At 43.3% G+C, this 19,625-nt stretch overlaps 1 protein-coding gene across 4 annotated transcripts in view; it reads left to right on the forward strand.

Moving 5' to 3' along the window:
* Positions 1-19,625, forward strand: part of zgc:158464 (uncharacterized protein LOC791139 homolog) — a 109,785-nt gene that overhangs the window by 16,604 nt on the left and 73,556 nt on the right. For all 4 annotated transcript variants that reach the window (XM_037746982.1, XM_037746971.1, XM_037746992.1 and 1 more), the window contains exon 2: positions 2,694-2,826. In XM_037746982.1, coding sequence (XP_037602910.1) covers positions 2,694-2,826 — 133 coding nt within the window. The remainder of the gene's footprint in view (positions 1-2,693; positions 2,827-19,625) is intronic.

Consider the following 19,625-nt stretch of genomic DNA (forward strand, 5'->3'; position numbering starts at 1 on the left):
CCCTGGCTAGCTTATGGCCGCTGCTCTGCATTGCTCTGCATTGCTCTCATACGGCGGTTACAGTTGATAACGCCGTCCGACCGATGGCGTCGTTGCGGAAGCGTAACACCCACCCTCCGGTTCCCCCTCAGTTAAACACGGCAAGCCCAGTCCGCACTTTCACCGCTGGTTGCGCTGTTTAGTGCTGTTAGCACCGTTAGCTGCAAGCCGCGGCTCGCCATTGCCATGTTGAGAGCTGTTAAGTTGAAAGCCAATAAAATGCTCCCAATCCAGTATTTAGCACCTTTATCCACTTGTGGACAGCAAAGCTGTTGCATACCATGCCCAGACTAAACGTGTATAGTGTTTGAGTCTTTAATCCAAGCTTTGGTTTGTATCCATTATTGCATTTAATCCCACCACATCACTCTGTCTGACATAATCAGAAGTTTTCATCTCATATCCTGCCCTTTATTTGTTTGACATTATGTCAACAGGAAGGGCAAAAGATGATGTCATGTGTTTGGACTGGCTCCACACACCGCTCAATAAGTAATTGCCATTATTTCCTGAAACATGCCCAAACATCCCTGGGCTCATGAAGTGGTAAGGCAGTAGAAGCGTAAGGTGTTAGCTCTGCTAAAACCTCACTGTGGGCAAATATCTAAACTACCGCTGTCATCTAAAGCTGCTGGAGAGATTGTGAGATGCAGCGTTTGGAGTGTTTTATCACATTTGCGGGCTCTGGTCTCAAACCTCGAGCCACTCTGCTACAGAATGTGGACCGCAGTCAAATGGCCACTGGCCTTCATCCCTCCCATTTAGGTGATTCATATGTTTTGTCAGTGAGGGTTACTTATTCTTAGGTTTGGGCTGTGTTTGCAGTGACTGTATCTGAGGTGGGTTTGGCACACACTATGATTACTGATGGATGAGTTTCTATGCAACAAGGTGCGAGGTGGTAATGATGACACTGTGGCTGTAACGAATAATATGCAGAGAGTCTGGGGTCTCTGGGGGCGCAAAGATGTTGCTTATCTGAATGGCTGAATTTTGATTAAACTCGCGAGTGAATTATGTATATTTCTGTGGCGCAAAAAACAAACCAGGACAATGTTTGTATTGGATTTTTCCCCCTGCTTGAATTCACAGAAGCAAAACATTCGAGGAACCCATAATTATGCTGTGGCAGAAAAAAAGTCCTAGTTATTTTCCCCAAAACAGATGGAGAGGGAATATTGAAGAAGGTGGATTTAACACACAGTAGCTGCTGTGAAACACATCCGTGGTACTTACTTCCCTTGCTATTATTCCCTAATCCATGTATAGCAGAGATGATCTGTGCAGGAATATACCTGCCAGCATTTCTCTGTCACTAAGCGGCTTACAAATCAGCCTTAGTGAACTTTTCTAGCATTAAACACTTTGAAACTTTTCAAGACGTCTTTTTAAAAAATGGGCGTTAAATGACACTTGACCTCGATCAGTGCCGTAAAAATGTCGGTGCTTTCCCAGCCGAAGAGAAATCCCAGAGTTGGAAGGGTATATCTGTACATTTTACTTGCTTCCCTGAGGCTTGGCAGGTGTGTGTGTGTGTGTGTGTGTGTGTGTGTGTGTGTGTGTGTGTCTCATGGGTGGCCTGCGTATGGGGTTAGCTTCTGGGAAGTGTGCTCCCTCTGTGGCTCTCGGGAAAAGCTGGCTAGGTGGAGGCACAGCACGGCGGGCACGAGGCTCGGTCCACCTCCAGCCTGCCCCGCCCGGCCCCGTCCGCCGGATGAGTGATGAGCTTGATTATAATGAGACCAAATCCCTTCCTCTTACACATGACTCACAGGGTGTAGTGCCGGTCATGTACGTGTTTACATGCTCACTTAGGTGTATGCATGAGCGTGTTTCCAAGTGACAGAACATGCAGCCGGTGCCCTTCTCCTCTTCCCTATGATTGGTAGGACTAGACTGTCAGGAGCCTCAAAGTCAGTTTGCAAACAGCAGGCACAAACCCCCTTCCCTCCCTCATTATCCAATGTCCAAGAGGACGGATGGCTCAGATGGGAGTCCATTTCCTTCCAAAGGGTAGGTCTTTACTTTTGAAACGGTGTCCTGGTAGATGGAGCAAACATTTCAAGGAAACAAATATCCCCCCAAGGCACTATAGATGCGGACTGCTGCTCTGCTCCCTAAAGGTTTGAGCTGTATTTCTGGTTCTCGGGACGTCCACCTAATTGCCATCTACTACTGCACAAAATGCTCAGCAAAAGAGCAAGACTGCAATTAGCCGTGGCTCACTGCCAGCTCGGCATAAATCTGCCAAATTGTTTCTCTTAAGAAAGTTGAGCAGTTGTGGTCTTCTTTCCTCTACTTTTTGAAATGTAGGCCTGTCACTGGGCTATCATATAATTAGGCGGACCAGCAGTAGCAGAGAGCGTGCTGTAAGGCTAAAAGCTGAGGCATTGTGGTGGTGTGCTGAGGCATACAGAGGTATGTCCTCAGCACTGTTACTTATGTATGTGTTCTCCCTTTATCTCCGGCCTGCCTCAGTGGATATCACCTGGTCCTGTCCTGGGCTGCAGCAGTATCTGTCAGGCCACTCTCCTGAAACCTACCCATGACGTATTGTTCAACAGAGCAGCAAAATGAATTCCCTTCTTTCTATTTCACTTTTTTTCCCCCTCTATCTCTATCTCACCTTTCCTTGTTTTTCTTTTCTTCTGTAGCTCATCATCCTTGAAGACTACGCGGACCCTTTTGATGCCGAGCAGGCTGGCGGCACTCAGACCACTACGGAAAAAGTGACGACGGAGAATGACGGCTACATGGAACCATATGAGGCCCAGAAGATGATGGCAGGTAGATCGGTTTTCATTTTTCTCTGTCACCCAGCTACCTCTGTCCACCTTCACACCTTCAGTAATTGCAAGGTTAAATGACAAGTAATTGATTTGTGTCTTTGCTATGATTTCATATGTGTCCTATAGGGAGCATTAATTAGTATGCAGTATGATATGGCCTTATGTTTCCAAGCTGGGAATTAATGCTCAGATGGCCTAATGCCGCTTTACATGACAGGTGCAGCGGAGCAAAAATGACCTGTGTGTCATGAAAGATGTCATATTTTCAAAAGCAGTGACTTTGCCCCAGACATCATACATACAAAAACATACCTCAGAGGTCCAATGAGGAGAGAGAGAGAGGTGTTTTGTTTTTTTAAAGTTTCTTTTTCCCCGCTGATCTGTGTGTGCATGTGGAGTCAGCCACTTGCTGGGATTTCCAGGAAGGGACAACAACAATAGCTGTGTGCTGCTAACATAAGAATTCAGCCGAACCACATTCTCCACACAGCTTTGTCACAGCGCACATTCATTCTGTGGCGAAGTGAGCAAAGCAATGACAAAGAACAAAGAATGTGCAGAAGGAGAGGAGAAATGCTGAGAAATGTGGAGAAAACAAAACATGTGGCTGCTGTTTTCCCGTCCTCTAAACAGACCTTAGTACCAAAGAAAGGAAACGTCACAAATAATGTTTGTGTGACTGTTAGAAATGGATGTTTCTGGAACTTGGATGACTACGAGATATCAGCACTTATACCTTAATACCTTACACTGTCATATCATCTATAGTATACGGGTACCTCTCACCCTCAGGCACATGATACTGTACTCTTATAAACGCACACACTCGCTTTCATTGCTGCCACAAAGGCAGGACATGAATGTCTCTGTCCCTCCTCGGCAATTTTCTCTTTAATGGGCCTCCAGACAATCTCTTGTTTTCATCTGTCTTACTGTTTTGACCTCTGGCCCAGTCATTGCCTCAGCTGAGTACAAAAACTCAAGATTTATCGCCTCTCTCTGGTGGAGGAAGCTGTAAAGGAAAAAAGAAAAAAAAAAGAGCAAGACTTTTGTGGTATCTCTTGAATTTTGAACAGATTCCAGGTATTTCTGTGTTTTATGTTTTAAATATAACTCGACACAATTCTGCATTTGGTTCTATTGACAAACTAAAATATGCTGGCAGCAATTGTCGGTTTGATCTGAGTTGATTTTTTGTTGTTGCTTCTTTCTTTGAAACCTGAAGTGGTGTTGTTTTCAGGCTCTCTGCTTTTATCCATCACATTTATTGATTGCCAGTTGTTGTTTTTTTGTCTGCTGTTTTGACTGAGTTGGCAGGGTGTTGTTGTTTTAAATAGAGCTGTTAGTGGATTTCTTTGGCTCTACTGTCATCCTTTTAATATTCATAATGAAATGGAATAAATCCACGGATGGGTGGTTTCACAAGCACTAATAAATAATACATTTAATTCAAACATGTGGGCACATAGGTAGGACTGGCATTATTTGAGGAGGGTACCATTACAATATTTGATGTATTCATATACAGGGCAATTATGTGAAATGTCCACAGAATAATTCAATCAAATGTCTGAAAGTAACTCAGAGAATAGCGCCCATAATACATAATAATGATTGTGGAAAATCTAAAAGTATAATCATGGGTAACTGCACCCAAAACCCAAATGTTATGTTTCACTGGTTCATTATTGGGAGCATAAGTAATGCTGTTTTTCTTTCAACATTTATGTATCCGGGCCAGAAAACACAGAGCATGAATGCTCTTTTTCAGCAACACCTTCCTCCAAATTCACACTTGGATGCTGCCCAGTTCAGCCCCTCTAGTGCAGTTGGGGGTTAAGTGCCTTGCCCAAGGGCGCCTCGATGATGTAATGAGGGTCAAGCGCTGCTCTTTCACATTCTGTCACTATGCAAGGCCGAATGCGCTGTGCACCCATACATCAGTATACTGACCGTGGATATAGAGTAATTGCTGCATCTCTCATTCTGACAGCATATATTGGTCAGGCAGAACTGCACACACAGAATTTAGTTGACTAAAAAGGAGAGAGAGGAACCATTGCTGCACTGAAGCAAAGAAAGGACCAAACCTCTCATGTGAAGCACAAGGCTTGCATCTCTCTCTCTTTCTGTCTCATTCTGTCACTATTGCTCTCTCTCATCTCTTTCACTCCCCAGGCAAGACATTTTGTTGTACTCAATGACAACCTGCACTGTTAGCAATACGTGAGTTTTCCTGTTGGCTGCAGATAGCCGTCGCTTCTGACAGCCTCCCTCTTCTTTTCTTCTCGGCACTTGCTTTCACAGATGGGTGCAGATGGACGCAAAAGCCCAAAACAACAGAAACTTTTCTATTTATAGTTTTTCAGAGCAAAGTTTTTAATTTACCACTCAGCCTAATTCACATCATCTATAAAACGGTTAGTCTACCTCCTCATAAAAATGGGCTTTAGCTGTCTCAACTTGTAAAATTCAAAGGTGTGTAACGGATAGTTTCTCATAAAAAGGGTTTCCAATTAATTCTTAGAAGTAGAAGACTGAAAATAAATCAGACTGGCTGACGTTTTTAGTTTGTCTTCACAGACGACCTTTACGTTTCAAGTTTCAACACACGATTTACTTTGAGCTGCTGCTGTCGGCTTGAATCTCACTTAACAGACACACGCTCACACACTTGCACACGCTCTGCTGTGCAAATTAAGTTTTTTTTGTTCCAGATCAATCTCAGTAATTTAATACTCCTACTACTACTATGGATATTTAAAATTTCCTGCATAAGAGGCCTTGATATCAATCCTGCATATTAACTTGGGAAATCCCTGTTTGTAGCTGATATTCCATGTTTTCTGACACATGCAGAATCATAGCCTGTTGGAAGTGGACACCTCAGATTAGTATCTTTAGCGCTGAGTAATCACTTGTGGTTGTGCACTGCACTTAGCAGGGATTAGGGGATGATCAGACAGGTACATCTGTAAAGCAATAGTGTGACTAAGCTGTTGCATAAATGATTCCATGGATTGAAAGGTCTCAGTAACACCCTCATTTACACGAGGTACGTATGGTGATTATCCAGAGAAAACTGTGGGAATTTTGTTTGTAAAGTTTCGATTAGGAAATCGTAGTGATGTAGTGTATATTAAGGATGCACCGATTCAACTTCTACAGTTCCGATAGCGATACCTGGGCTTTGGGTATCGGTAAGCTTCGAAGTCCAAAAAATGGTATTTGGGACTGCCCTACCGATATCTGATCCAGCTATTTGAGTCAGTATCGGCCTGATATCTGATCCGGTATCGGTGCATCCCTTATGTATTATGGTTTAGAGCCTCTATATTTACACATGGCATTGCTGCTGTAGGTTACTAGAAATCTTTTGAATGCAGAGATTGTTCTTCCAAACCTAAAGGTTAATTAGCTAAATTAATACAATGATACAGCAGTTGGCTGCAGGTGCTTTCTGTACAAGCATGTGAATAGCGAGTGTGAGGTCAGTCTGTACTCATAAATGCTTTTCACATTCCTCCACTCTCTTCCTTTCATTTTGCATTTCATGAGACATTGCAGCCTCATTAGTTGAACAACCTGATTGATAATTATGCTTTAACCATGTATTCTCTGTGTGATCTACAAGCTACAGGAATGCCATTCATTTTAGAACAAAAAGCTTGTTGCGCAAGAAAATCCACTGGCCATAGACGGCCAATCAGATGTCTGCGTCTCTCATTTTTTCCTGCTGATGTGATTTCCATTCACTGAAGTGTGAAATATGTAAGAAGCTCCTTACAGTCTCTCAAGGCTACGTATCCTCTATAACTTTATTGTCCACAAGAGAGGAAATGAATTTCAAGGCACACTGCGTTGTTGAAGTACACCTGCTTTGTGTTCCGAGTAGCGCTTCCTCCATGCTTTTTTAATTCCCACAACTTCTATTTCAAAGCCTACTAGAGACCAAAATGAGGCTACATCCACACTAAGACGAACACGATCTCCGTCCTGACGAGCGTCTTAGGGACATTTCAGAATTAATCTCCATCCATACTACCACGCCTGACAACGACGGTGTAAACAGGAAGCAGTGCTGGACACAGGAATTGATGCGAAGCGCTCGAATAACACCTTGCCTTCTGAGCATGTAGGCAGTAGTAGCATTATAAAATGCTGATTTTAATTACACAACAGCAGCTAGAATAGACAACAGGGTCAGCAACGCTTGTAACTCGTTATCCATGTTGAAATTAACCACTGGTGGTCGAGGCTGGTGTTGTTTGTTTTCTTCCAGAAAAGGTTCACGTGATCGGGTGTGACGAATCAGATAAGGACACATCATGACTGATAACACCCAATCAAGGAGTGGATGTGCGTCATTGTTTTCAAAGGAATTTGTTTCTGTCCGTCCAGACTAAAACACAACCCCGATGTTTTAAAACTAAATTGGGGTCAGTAGTATTTTTTAAAACCCCTCTGTTTTTCGGTGCTAGAAAACGCCGTAGTAGTGTGAACGTTAGGAATAAAGGTCGTGAAAGTTATGCGATTTAAAATGAAAACGTATTAGTGTGGATGCAGCCTGAGCTGCATAGATGCAACAAGCCTAAGGCTCCACCCACAGTGGGTTAGAACAAAGTGACCAATTAACCGCCTTGCTTTATTATTAAATCACAAAAGGTCACATGTTTTTCAAGACATGTACAATTAAATCCTGTTGAAGCCGGATATGCTATTTTGAAGATATAATTATAATTCCTTGATTACACAACATTTCACACCTTAATCACACAAACACATACAGTCGACCACATAGTGGGAGGTGTGGCGTGTAAGGCCTGAGGCGAAAAGCGCCACAGCCGTTTACATAACAACAGTGTGCACCCCTGCTGTGTGTGTGTGTGTGTGTGTGTCTGTTTGTTGGCACGCACGCCGTTGTGCATGTGCACATGACTTTGTGTGTGTGAGCTGAAGCGGCTGGTGCTCGTGGCTGCGTGTTTGTGTCTCTCTATCTCTCTCTCTATCAAGAGCCATCCTTAGTGAGGTTGAGCCGACTGATTTATGAGCCTGCTGGAGGGGCATGTCACGACTTCCTTAACCTGAAAAGCTGGCCCCACCCCCGCGTAAGCTGCTCCACACTGACTGCCGGTCGTGGCTCCACCTGCAGTTATGTGTAGACATGTGCACACAGCCGCTCTGTCTTTACAACGTTTCCTGCGTGTGTGTGTTTCCAGAGTGCCTCGAATGTTTGTCATGTCGACACGCGTCAGCTACTGCATGTGCTATCTTTGTATCCGTGTAAGTCCAATGAACGTGTGCGTGCTTGAGCCTGAGAGGACGTTTTTCCCCCTCATTGTCAGCTGGTCTTATGGCATGTTGAGTTATTGTATTGAAGGTGTATATCTTGCATGTGGGTGGTGAAGGTATTTCGAATGTGTGCAAGGTCGCAGCAGATTTCACACTCGCACATAATCGTCTTTCCGTATCTTGTCGTCTCTTTCGCACATATAAATACACACAGATATGTTCACACGACCCCTACACACACACACCTCCTCAGCTGTCAGCATGGCCATTCCCTGCATACCTCAACACAAGCAGCAGCACCTAATCACAAGAGGAGCTGTCGGAGGGAAAGCTAGAATCAACTTTTGTGATATTACTTTATCTGCTTCGCTTGACTCCGTTCACTCGTACATTGTTGTAGCTGTTGAGACTTGTTACACTGACAAGTACAAGGGGCCGGGCTAGTACTGCAGGGCAGGCTGCGTCATGGCATTTCTCAATGAACACGCGCTCATCGTCATACTCCCCAGTCAGCCAGGCAGGCAAACGGCCATGTGAGAGTTTTCTCACAGTGCAGAGGAAGCCTGTTGTGCAAACATCTTGCATGATTGAACTCTGCCCGAACAAACACGCTCCAGTCCAGTTCACTCGGCAGTCCTCAAGTCATAGCCACTACTGCACCTAAAGCATGTGTTGAGGTGTGTGTGAATGTACGCGTGGGGGTATCGGACAGAAATAACCCCTCCGGTGTGAAATATTTTAACGCCAGTGGTGAATTTATTACACACCGTGTCAAAGTTGTAGCCTCAATTTGTCCTCATCCCATCTTTCAGGTCATGCTCCGTCATTTAGCGGCAGGAGAGTTGTGCAACAGGGCCAGAATGCCTGGGGGGAGAAAACCTTGATGTTTTCCATAATGGTTGACTCACGGTAGATTCGCTATTTCTCTCTCCCTCCCGTTCTCAGTCTGAGAAATGTGCTGGGAAATGTCTCCGGGCACTGGCACCTCCTGCACCGCACTCCCAATGATGTGGAGACTAGCATCCAGTGCCAAGGTGATGAGTCATTAGCAATGGAGTTGATTATTTCAATTACTCATGATAGTGTGGTGCTAAGCCCCCTGTTGGCTCCAAAGTATAAATGCCAGGAACATTACTAGTTTGGCAATGGAGTGGGTGAGAGAACATGTTCAGAGGTGGGGACACTGAAAGAGGGATGACGAAGGGAAAGAGAAAGGGAAAGTAGTAACACAAGACCAAAAGAGAGTGGAAAAGAGAACCATGAGAGAGACAAAAACAGAAAAGTAAAGAGAGTGACTGGAGAGAGACCTGGAGGCAGAGTCAGTGGGAACACATTCATGTTACAGCACCTGTGGGTTAGTTTATGGGGACAAGTCAAGAGAAAAGAATGGAGGCATGGTGTGCTGAATGGTTTCCATCTCCTCCTCACTCACTCACTAGAATGAAAACTCACCCCAGGCGACGGCAGGTACATGTGGCGGCACATTTCTTAGCCTGTAACCTTGCTTTTATTACCCAGAGCTGTGACTTGAGGCATATCCGGAGCATGCACCGACAGTGACACATTTTTTTTCTGGCTATTCTGGAAGCCTGTGCCATTAGTGTGGTAAATTTGGTTCAGTATGTTGTTAACACATTAATAATAATTCTACAGTGATCCTCTCATCATCTCATCTGCCTCGGTGCATTTGAAGGTTTGCTTAAGAACCTCAGCAACACATCCATGCATTACTCCAGCTGATTATAGGCAGCTATAAATAAGCAGGGACTGCAAGGCCAGTAGCTGAAAACTGGACGGGGAAGTGAATAATTAACACCCTCCTCCTTCGTCTCGCACCTCACAACAACTACGACTTAATGGTTATTTTGGCCATGCAATCAACTCGCCGCTGCTCTTTTTACCAGCTCACGTGATTCAAAACTTTAATCTTTACTATGAATTACACCCCCTTTCGTTCTTTTCATTAACTATCTATGGGCACGGTTAAGGACGTCATGACATGTGGTTTCTTTCATAATATAAATATAATATAGGACAAAATTGATATTAAAATATGTCCATAGGATTTCCCTTTTTACATCACAGAATAATGATGAACAAAATCAATAAAATGCAATGAAACAATAGAACTCATAAAGTGTTTATTATGCCGTTGCACATCATGTGGGAGTAGTTTCCGTAAGGAGCCACTGTATTAACAGGAAGTGTCTTTTAAGGTCATCAAGAGTTCACAGCATCCTCCAAACTAACAAACTTGACCAGGCACCCAGAACTTGCAATCATATCTAAAATAAACAAAACCATAAAAGTGAAAATATAATTTATTAGCTTGAAGATAGTGGAAGGGGTTGAGCTGCAAAATCAAGATTTGTTGATATATGCTTTGTGAGTGATGATGGCTTTTGTTTACTCATGAGCCATGGCAGCGCCCCAAAAGAAATAAGTTATAAGTTATGGCCACAAAGGTGCAGCAATGAGTTCTCTAAACCATGACCTAAAACACAGCAGGTTATTAATGATGATGTTTGCTTTAAAAGGTAAGGAGGTTTGTGGTCTCATATGTACCGTAGCCTACTTTCAGGCACAAAAACATGGCCCCAAGTTCACAACTAGTTACATAGCTACAATAATCTTATTTTTAAGATGTTCTATTCACTTCGTGGTGTTCACCTATTTAACAGAAAATAGTCCTCTGTTCCAACCCACTCCCTGACTAGTCATTAAGTCTACGCCCCACTCAGTGGTTGCCAGATTTTGTCAGAAGCGTGCTACCCACTTGTCATATCTACATGATCCCATGAGGAATGACTGACAGTTATTACTTACTGATCTGACAGCGTGGTACGGAGTGATCCGAAACCCACGCTCCACCGTGCCAGAGCTGGTGTCAGGTGATCTTTTTTTGGCTCGGTGCTATTGTTGGAGTCATATTATTTTAATATTTTAAAATGGTCTTGTCAACAAAATGCACGGTGTGATGAGAGCAGAGATGGAGAACAGAAAAGTAATGAGATCCCCCTGGAGAGAAACTTTTAGAGTGGAACTGCAGTTTAATTTAGTTTGTTTGTTAGAGAACATTTATATCAAGATATTAGGTGTGATGATTTATGATGTATTTAACTGTTCATTGTGGCTGGCTGGCAGGTGTAGTCTGATAACAATTTTACTGTTGCTTGATTATGATAAACCAAAGATACTCGGTTTCATGATACAATGGAAATATTCTCCTCTAAGTTACTTGAAGTTATAGATTCCCTTCTAGTTTTATACTGTAGATTAGTCACTATTTCAGAGTTCCTCTGCTCTCTCCACCACCTCAGTGTGATTCTTCTGTTGAGCCTGGAACAAACATGAGGAAACATGACACAAAAGTTCTAGCAAATCTTACGAAGAAGACGTTTAACATGATCATTATCATTTCCACTGCATGGTTCGGCTCGTGGGACTCTCAGCTGATCGCCATAGCGACGCCGCATGAACTGCTGTTACATCCTCTTCAACGCGACACTCGCTGAATCCTGTCATCCGCAACCAAATAGAGGAATGTAATCTTTGTCAATTGTACGGCATAGTGTACGGCGTAGTTTTGCAGGCTGCCATTTTTTAAAGTCTGAGTCGAGTGAATACAAATATTGCGGTCGCTCTTGGCGATAATATAGCTATTTAAAAATGCCGGGTTTGTGCAGGATGTCCTGTGTCGCGCAAGTGACGATTCTCTCTGACCAATCCGTGGTCCGCAGCGTTTTTTTCTCCACCTTCTAGTATCGCTTGGAACCTCGACCGAGGTGGTACCAAAAAAAGTAACAGGTACTTTCCACAACTTTTGCTAATGGAATATCAAAAAAGAGCGAGTTGAGGAGAGCCGTGCCACCATGCAGTGGAAATGCGGCATAACACCTTAAATGTGTTATGAGCACGGTTTTCCTGTTTTCCTTGGTGGAAACCAGTGACTCAGCAGTACATCTCACCTCATTAACTGTTTATGTTGGAGGAACTGAAAACCAGTCAAGACCTTTCAAAGAACCATGTGGAGAATTTGTGTAATGGCTCTACTACTGTATGTAGCACCAATATCCACTTCAGAGAGAAGAGGTGTAATTTTTATGTGATGCTCAGTGGCCAGAACAAGAAGAATGAGGTTGTACTGAGCTGTGTAACTGTATTGTGCTGAAAACCATTTCCTCGCTAAATGGATGGTTTAAAAATAGTTTTACGTGTTTCCACGACTTTGACACTGACACACAGTGCAAAGGGTTATGAGCCTGTGTGTGTTTGTGTGTCTGGCCTGCTGGATAATGGCCAGCAGGCTCTGTGGCGGAGGGTCATTTGGCGAGGCTGAAGAGCGGAAGGAATAGGAGGTGGGAGGAGAGGGGAAGAGCAGGAAGACTGACGACTTATTGATGAAATGAGAAATCTCCAGCTCCGGCCTGATAACCTCCCTCCCCCTCACTTAGTGATGAATGCTGCCCAGTACTGTAGCTCACACTACTCACATACAGCTTTGGTGCTCGACAGCTGTCGATATATCTGACATTTCCACCAGATATTGTCACATGCAGTTCTGGTTGGAGCTCAGCATTGCTAAACATATGCTGTTTATGTTTTGTAAAATGTTATGCATGATGCACGATCACGTAAAGCTGTTGTACGCACGCTACATTTCTTATGATTTTCTTTGTAATCAATTTTATTTTAGGGCTGTCAGAGTTAACACGATAATAACGCGTTAACACAAATTTGTTTTAACGGCACTAATTTCTTTAACGCAATCAATCTTTCGGAGGTTGTAGCTGGATCAGTTTTAAAGCTAGAGTGAAAATACTGGTATCATATCAAATCTGGTCTGCACTCGCGGAAATTCAGCCAATCTTAACACACGACCGCAGCTCCAGTTACACTGTGCATGTGTCATACCCCATACAACAAGACCCGTGTCCCTGCCTCTTTCAATAGGCCTCGGAGGTTGGTGGCAGGTCGGTGTGATAGAAATTAAGGAGGCAGCGTGACTTCCACAACGCAGTTCCGTTGTGGAAACACAGTACAGACGGCTAGGCAGGCAGTGAACCCAAATTTGGTGCTTTAACTGGCAAAATGACTGGTGTGCAACCAAAACAGAGCACTGCATTTAATTTTACAGGTTAGAACTTGTAGAAAGCTGTCTTACATTTTTGTTTTCCTCCCTGCTTTACCTGCAATTGATCTGCAATTAATAATACATTTCTTCTTCTTTTCCTTGAACATCATTAAGCAGAGAGACCTTGAGAGTAGCAGTGAACACACTTGTATTTGCTCATAACATATTTCTCTGCTGTTAGGCAACCTTTGCAAGCAACCTGACCATCCTTGCCCCGTTCTCTCTATGATCAGGATACTTTGAGTTTTGCATTTTTCCAACAAACTAGCTGAATGCACATAGACACACACAGCAAGACTGCCTGAGGAAGTGGTGTGTACTGGCAAGAGCATTCCTGCTGGCCTCTGATATCCCACTGTGCCAGGCTGTGCCAAGCCAAGGATGGATAGGATGGCAGACCCACTATCCATCCGTTACAGCTGAATGGGTAAGGAGGGGTTTGAGCATGGTGGGGTGGGGGGGACTGGGCAGCCACTCTGGCGCAGGTTGAAGGTGCTGAAGTCATTCATTTTAAAGGTAAGATTAATGACACCATTAATCCATGTCTGGGCCACTGCAGAGGAGGACGGGGCAGCATTCATACCCGCTGCTGCTGGCTACTCAGAGCCTGCGGCACTCACGCATGAGGTCTGCTAATACACGCACACACATCCACTGATGGAGGCATACACAGCTGTTGTGCACACTGACACACTTTGGGGTCATTTGATATGTCAAGTATCCATTTGGCCTAAAGTGGTGATGGAACTTAAGGCTTGTATCTTTGTTGCAGGCAGTTACTTGATGGAGGTTATTGGTCCGATTTTACTGGCTGGTGAAAGAGAAGGAGAGAGGCTGAGCGAAAGAGATAGGATGACAGACTCTGTGAATTAGTAATAGTCAGGGACATGGCTGGCACCAATCTGATTGCAGGGCTGTGTTTTTTTGTTTTTTTTTGCGGTGCCTACAGTCAAGCTGGAGAAGAAATCTGGCCTGTTGACACACTGGTGCGACAGAGAGCTTTTAGGTGTGAGTGTGTGCGAGGGCGGCTCGCACTCTGCAGCTGTTGAAGGACACGACAGGAACAGATGGGCACCAAAAAAAAAAAAAAAAAAGACAGACACAGGAACACCAGATAAACACTCACAGGGACACAAATGTACAATTCACTACAAAAAAAAATAGTACAAGATATATCGGAGTGTGTTGGGCTGTGTGGTAGTGTGTGTGAGAGTAAGTCAGTTTAGGCAATGTTATCTGCAGATCCAATGGCAGGATTTTTGAGGCTGTACATCAGTAAATCAAATAAAAGCAAAAAAAAAAATCGTATCCATTGTTTAGAGATGGGACAGACATAAGTCACATATCGGATATCGGACTGAGGTTACCGATCCACATACTGATCCATATAAATGTGTAATAATGGTGGAGAATGACCCTCCGGCCATGTTAGCTATGCTGGCAATGAATTTGTGTATATAAAAACATCCGGTCACACCACACACTGTTTTGTAACAAAGCTGATTTAGGAAGCAGTCACACGCATTGTTGTTTTCAACTTATTTGATAGTGTTTTTTTGATAGTGTAGATATGTATTGTTCTACACAGTAGTTGCACTTTTATTTCAAATATTCACTTTGAAAACCTTATGAAGGAGTTGTCAATTTGCCATTACACTCCTCTTTGAAATTATTTTATTACTTTTGAACTCATGCAATCTACTAACAGATGATAATTGCTGTGAACTTGATTTGTTCAAGCTTTTCAAAACATTATAGGAGTTGCCATAGCAATTTGCACTCCTACACCTGTTTGCATGTGGAGCCTACTTAACCTGCAGTTCAAATAAATTGTTTTGGGATTGTTTCGGTGCATCTCTGCCATTGTACCCTTCTGTGCAGTACACAAACTATCAAATAGGCTTGAAATCCAGTCTCAGAGCCAGTGTTGGAGTGAATAGACAGATAGATAGATAGTAACTTTATTGATCCCGAGGGAAATTCAAGGTACAGTAGACCTCTTCTGTAACCTTACGTATTGGGACATTTTCATTTGCAGTCTAAGTGCATCAAGATCAATACCTCTGGATTCACCTTGTCCTTGGATTGTTTGACGAGGCTTTTCAATCATAACCCAGGACTGATGTCCTCTGTGTGTATGTGCATGTGTGCGTGTGGGAAGGAGAGATTAGAGGAAAGAAAGAGAGGGGAGGAAGACCCTCAGTACAATTACATGCACACAAGAAACCAGGTTACACAGGTAATCGGAAAACATGTTTACATGCACTTACTCAGTATCATGGTTTCTGTAAATCTGTGTATACATGCATCACATTTTTCACCTACCCCAGACCTTATGTTGGAGGCATGGCTTACTTATTTTAACTAGCATTATTACACGGCTGTGTTGTCCACTTTGCGTCAGGGTGCGACATAACCCTGTCGGGGATTCTTTCACAACAATGACTGGCTCGCTGTACATTATCCCTTACGTGAGCGAGGCTGTTAAGTTAGTTTCAGTTTCAGTCGGACTTTTGATGGAATTATTTTGATTACGTAAATGCATTGCTACGTTACAATCTCTCCTTTGCCGCTCTGTTACTTTTACATGCAAAAAAAGCTAATTAGAAACCTGGCTATGCATGACCAAGAAATCAGGAGGAAGCCAACTGTAAAATGATTATTGTATGTAAACACGCAGACTGTGAAATAGAAAGAGAGACAGACAGAGGAGCAAAGAAATTAACAAATGTGAGAATGACAGGTCGATTTATGTGTGTGCATGGCATATACAACATCGGCTGGCGTGTGTGTTCATAAGAGAGAGTTGCATATTATTGTTGCTAAGTCATTGTATCTCAGATTAAGACTTGTGAAATGAAGCAGCAAATTTCAACAAAATGATCCTCAATATTACAGACTTATTTTGTTAAAGATGTTAAGTTGAAAATGTTAGAATAAAAAAAAAATGAAATGTTGGCGTTTGCTGGCAAAACATGTCTCAATATGTGTTTGCCGTGATTCCCAATTGAAATGTAGCTGAAACTTCGGCTGGTAGCTGCATGGAAATAGGTAATGTCTGTTTCTGTGAGCGGTCCGAGGAGAGCAGCCTGTAACTACTGCTGCAGTGTGAGTAATGTAGGTGGGGAAGCCTGTTGACAACTGGGTTGGATGAGGAGGGTTTGAAGAGCCGGCACACAGCGATGAAGCTGTCATCTTACACCAGCGTCGCATCTAGTCTCCACAGAGCTCGTCTGTATTTTTCTCTCTCTCAACTCTCGTATGTAGCCTCTTAACATTTCCTCTCGTCTATCGCTGTGTGTTTTGTTCTGTCTCCCCCATTCATTTTCTTTATCTTTATCATATTTACCATTTGTCTCCTTCTATCTGCCCTCTTCCTCTTGTCTCTATCTATTTCATATATATTGAATCTCCTTTTCTCTCTCGGCCTGCATCTGTCTTTCTCCCAGTGGGTCTCTTGTCCTCTCTATCAGTCTAGCCAGGAGGCAATAGTCTGGGACATTCCTGTTTCTACTGTGATCGACTATGGACTAAGCTCTTTTATAGGAGCCTTGTTGTCTTGTAAAATAACCCTGGGGTCTTCTTTTCTCTCTGGGAACCAATTTATTGGTGACATTTATTCAGGAATGACCTTCTCTGGGTTTGTCTTCCAGAAACGTGCAGCGTTATCTCTCCTCGCAGGGTAATCCAACCATTATTGTAACTTGATTTAAACATTTACCCTTCCCTTTTTTTTTATTTTTTTACGTCTGTATACATCTCAGTGCTACAATGAACACACGTGTACTATATCAATTAATGCTGTCACAGCCAACTGTATTTGTCACTCCAGCGCATCTGCTTGCTCACGAGCGTACGCCGTCTGAGTTCCCTCCCTCTTCACAGTTATAAAGGAAGGCCGTGCTTAAACTTGAGCCGGTTAATTAATTAAAATAGTGAGCTAGCACCATAAAGGCACGAGGGAGATTATAACCTTATCAGAGCATGTCAAGTGTGTGTTCCAAGATTCGAGATCCAATTAGCCAGATGGATGGTCACAGCATAACACACTCTCCTGTGCATACATTCCCATCCTCCAAGTATTTCCAGCGTGATGGTGAAGCAATCAAAATGTTTTTGGGTGTTCCCGCTGCCAAAATACCAGTATGTAAAATTATTAAAATGAATAACTTTGCAGCAGGCATTTTAAAGAGAATAGAACGAAGTTTGCAAATGACCTGTGTATATTATTAGTCTAAGCACTTTAGAGAGGCCTTGAGAGTCTTTGGCAATAATCACTGTTGCTCGGTGAATATAAAAGGGATATTCTTCACTCAGGCAATCTGTGACCTTTTCCCCTCATTACTTATTCCATCAAGAGGATAATTACTCATCGGAAAGGCTGATATTTTTCCTTGCAGGAAAAATACAGACGTGTATGTCTTTAATTTGGCTACCTCTGTCTCTATCTCTCTATCTCTCCCTCTCCCTCCATTTCCAGCCATTCTGTCTTTGTTTGCACCACATCTTATCAATCACAAAGTGCGATCGCCGGTGCGATGAGGTGAGGCGCCGGGCCTGCCCGGGGCCCGGCTGGTGGGTTTGGGTTGTAATAGGTTGCTGCAGCCTGTTAATTTGATACGGTGAGCGGCTGAGGAGCCTCATTAGGGACAGCGGCTCACAGAGGGATACGAGGCTTTCCATCACCACCAGGACACCACTGGCAAGAGCAAAATGGGATGGAGGCAAGGAAATTGAGGAGAAGGACAGATAATTTGGAGAGAGGAGGAAAATGAAGGAGAAAGGACTGCAGCTCTGTCAGCATTAGAGCAGCATGGGTCAGTGAAGAAGGGAAGTAGGACAGAGAGGAAGAGAGAAACCATCAACAGTAGACCAGGACTATAGGAATATAACTTTTTTTTTCATGTAGTTTATTTCCAGAATAGTTTTCTTACCATTTTAGATCGTCATAAATCTTTTGATATGAAAGTCAGAAAGTATAGTCAAGGCCGTCACTTATCTACTGTTTTTATTTTCGACTGCATCGCCGGTACAGAGAGGCAGTGAGTGTGGGAGACTGAGAATTTGTGACAGCGGAAGAAACCGCACAGGAATGCTATCAGCAGTCGACCAGAATGAATAAGAAGACCGAGGTGGAGAGAGGGAGAAAAAAAAAAGAGAACGGAGAAACAAATAAGAGGACAGAGAGAGAGCAAAGAAGCAGAGAATGAGATAGTTCAGCGAGAGAGGTTCATTTCCATTCGAGCTTTGCATTTTCTCGCCCGCTGTGCGCATCGGTGTGGTCTCACTCTCCGTAGGGGAGATGAGATGCAGCCGTGGACAGAGTGAATTATTAATGTAAGGATCTCCTTCTCCAGCGAATCCAATAAGTTGCCTATGATTTGGCTGTCAGAAAGATTGGTGGGCTGGATAAGGGAAACTCCTGGATCACGTGGCGCCATGAGTTCTCCTCTCTGGGCAATTGACTCGTGCGCGGTATTGACTTTCTGGTTGTGGTGATTAAGGGAGCCCGGGCCGGACTGGAGCCCAGAGTCTGGCTCCTCGGGGTGGGTCACCGGACCTCACACAGCGAGCCTATCCTGGGTGACCTTTGTCCAGAACACAGAGTGGCGGTTAACCCCCAGCTCAGCGATCTGGAAATACTGATCGCTGTATTGATGTGGAACAGTGGATGCTGAGAGCTACTCAAGGGCTGGTGTTTTTTTTCTGCTTCTCTGCTGCTTCCTTTTGCTGTCTTGCTCTGTCTTTCTCTCACACTTCCTGTCTAGAATCCAGGCGTCAAAAATAATTGTCTGATTTGGGGGAAAAAGACACATTTCTTAAGTTTGGGGAGTTTGATATATTTCTGCCCACAAACTTTTTTGCCACTTGATTGATTTCCTTCTGACAAGTCATAAGAGTCATAAATCATACTTTTTATTCCCATTCATTGTGTGTATTCACTCAGCTGTGGAGGGATGGTTTTATTCTTAAAAAATACATTTCTTTCCAAGTGGATTTACAGCAATCAATGAACAGCAAACTGTTATTTTCTATTCAACTTTCTGTCTAAATACATGTGCTGTCCTCATGTTTGAGGCAAAATTTGGCTCACCTGTAAGTGTTGGCGGCATATTAATAAAGAGAAGATGTGACAAAGGCTGATGGAAATGGTTATGATGTGGGAACATAAATACCAGCTTAGGTGTACAGTATAAACAGCAATAAAATACAATGATCTACCATAAACACCGAAGAGTTATTACACCTGTTTGAATGATACAATCTTGTCACGCCCTCTTGGTTTGTTATTCACATAGCACTTGTTGATAGAATATTCACTGATTCATGTTTTGTTTTGTTGACCTTTTGAGAGATTTGCGTAAAACGTA

This window comes from Sebastes umbrosus, chromosome 2, assembly GCF_015220745.1.
Source record: "Sebastes umbrosus isolate fSebUmb1 chromosome 2, fSebUmb1.pri, whole genome shotgun sequence".
Classification (NCBI taxonomy): Eukaryota; Metazoa; Chordata; class Actinopteri; order Perciformes; family Sebastidae; genus Sebastes; species Sebastes umbrosus.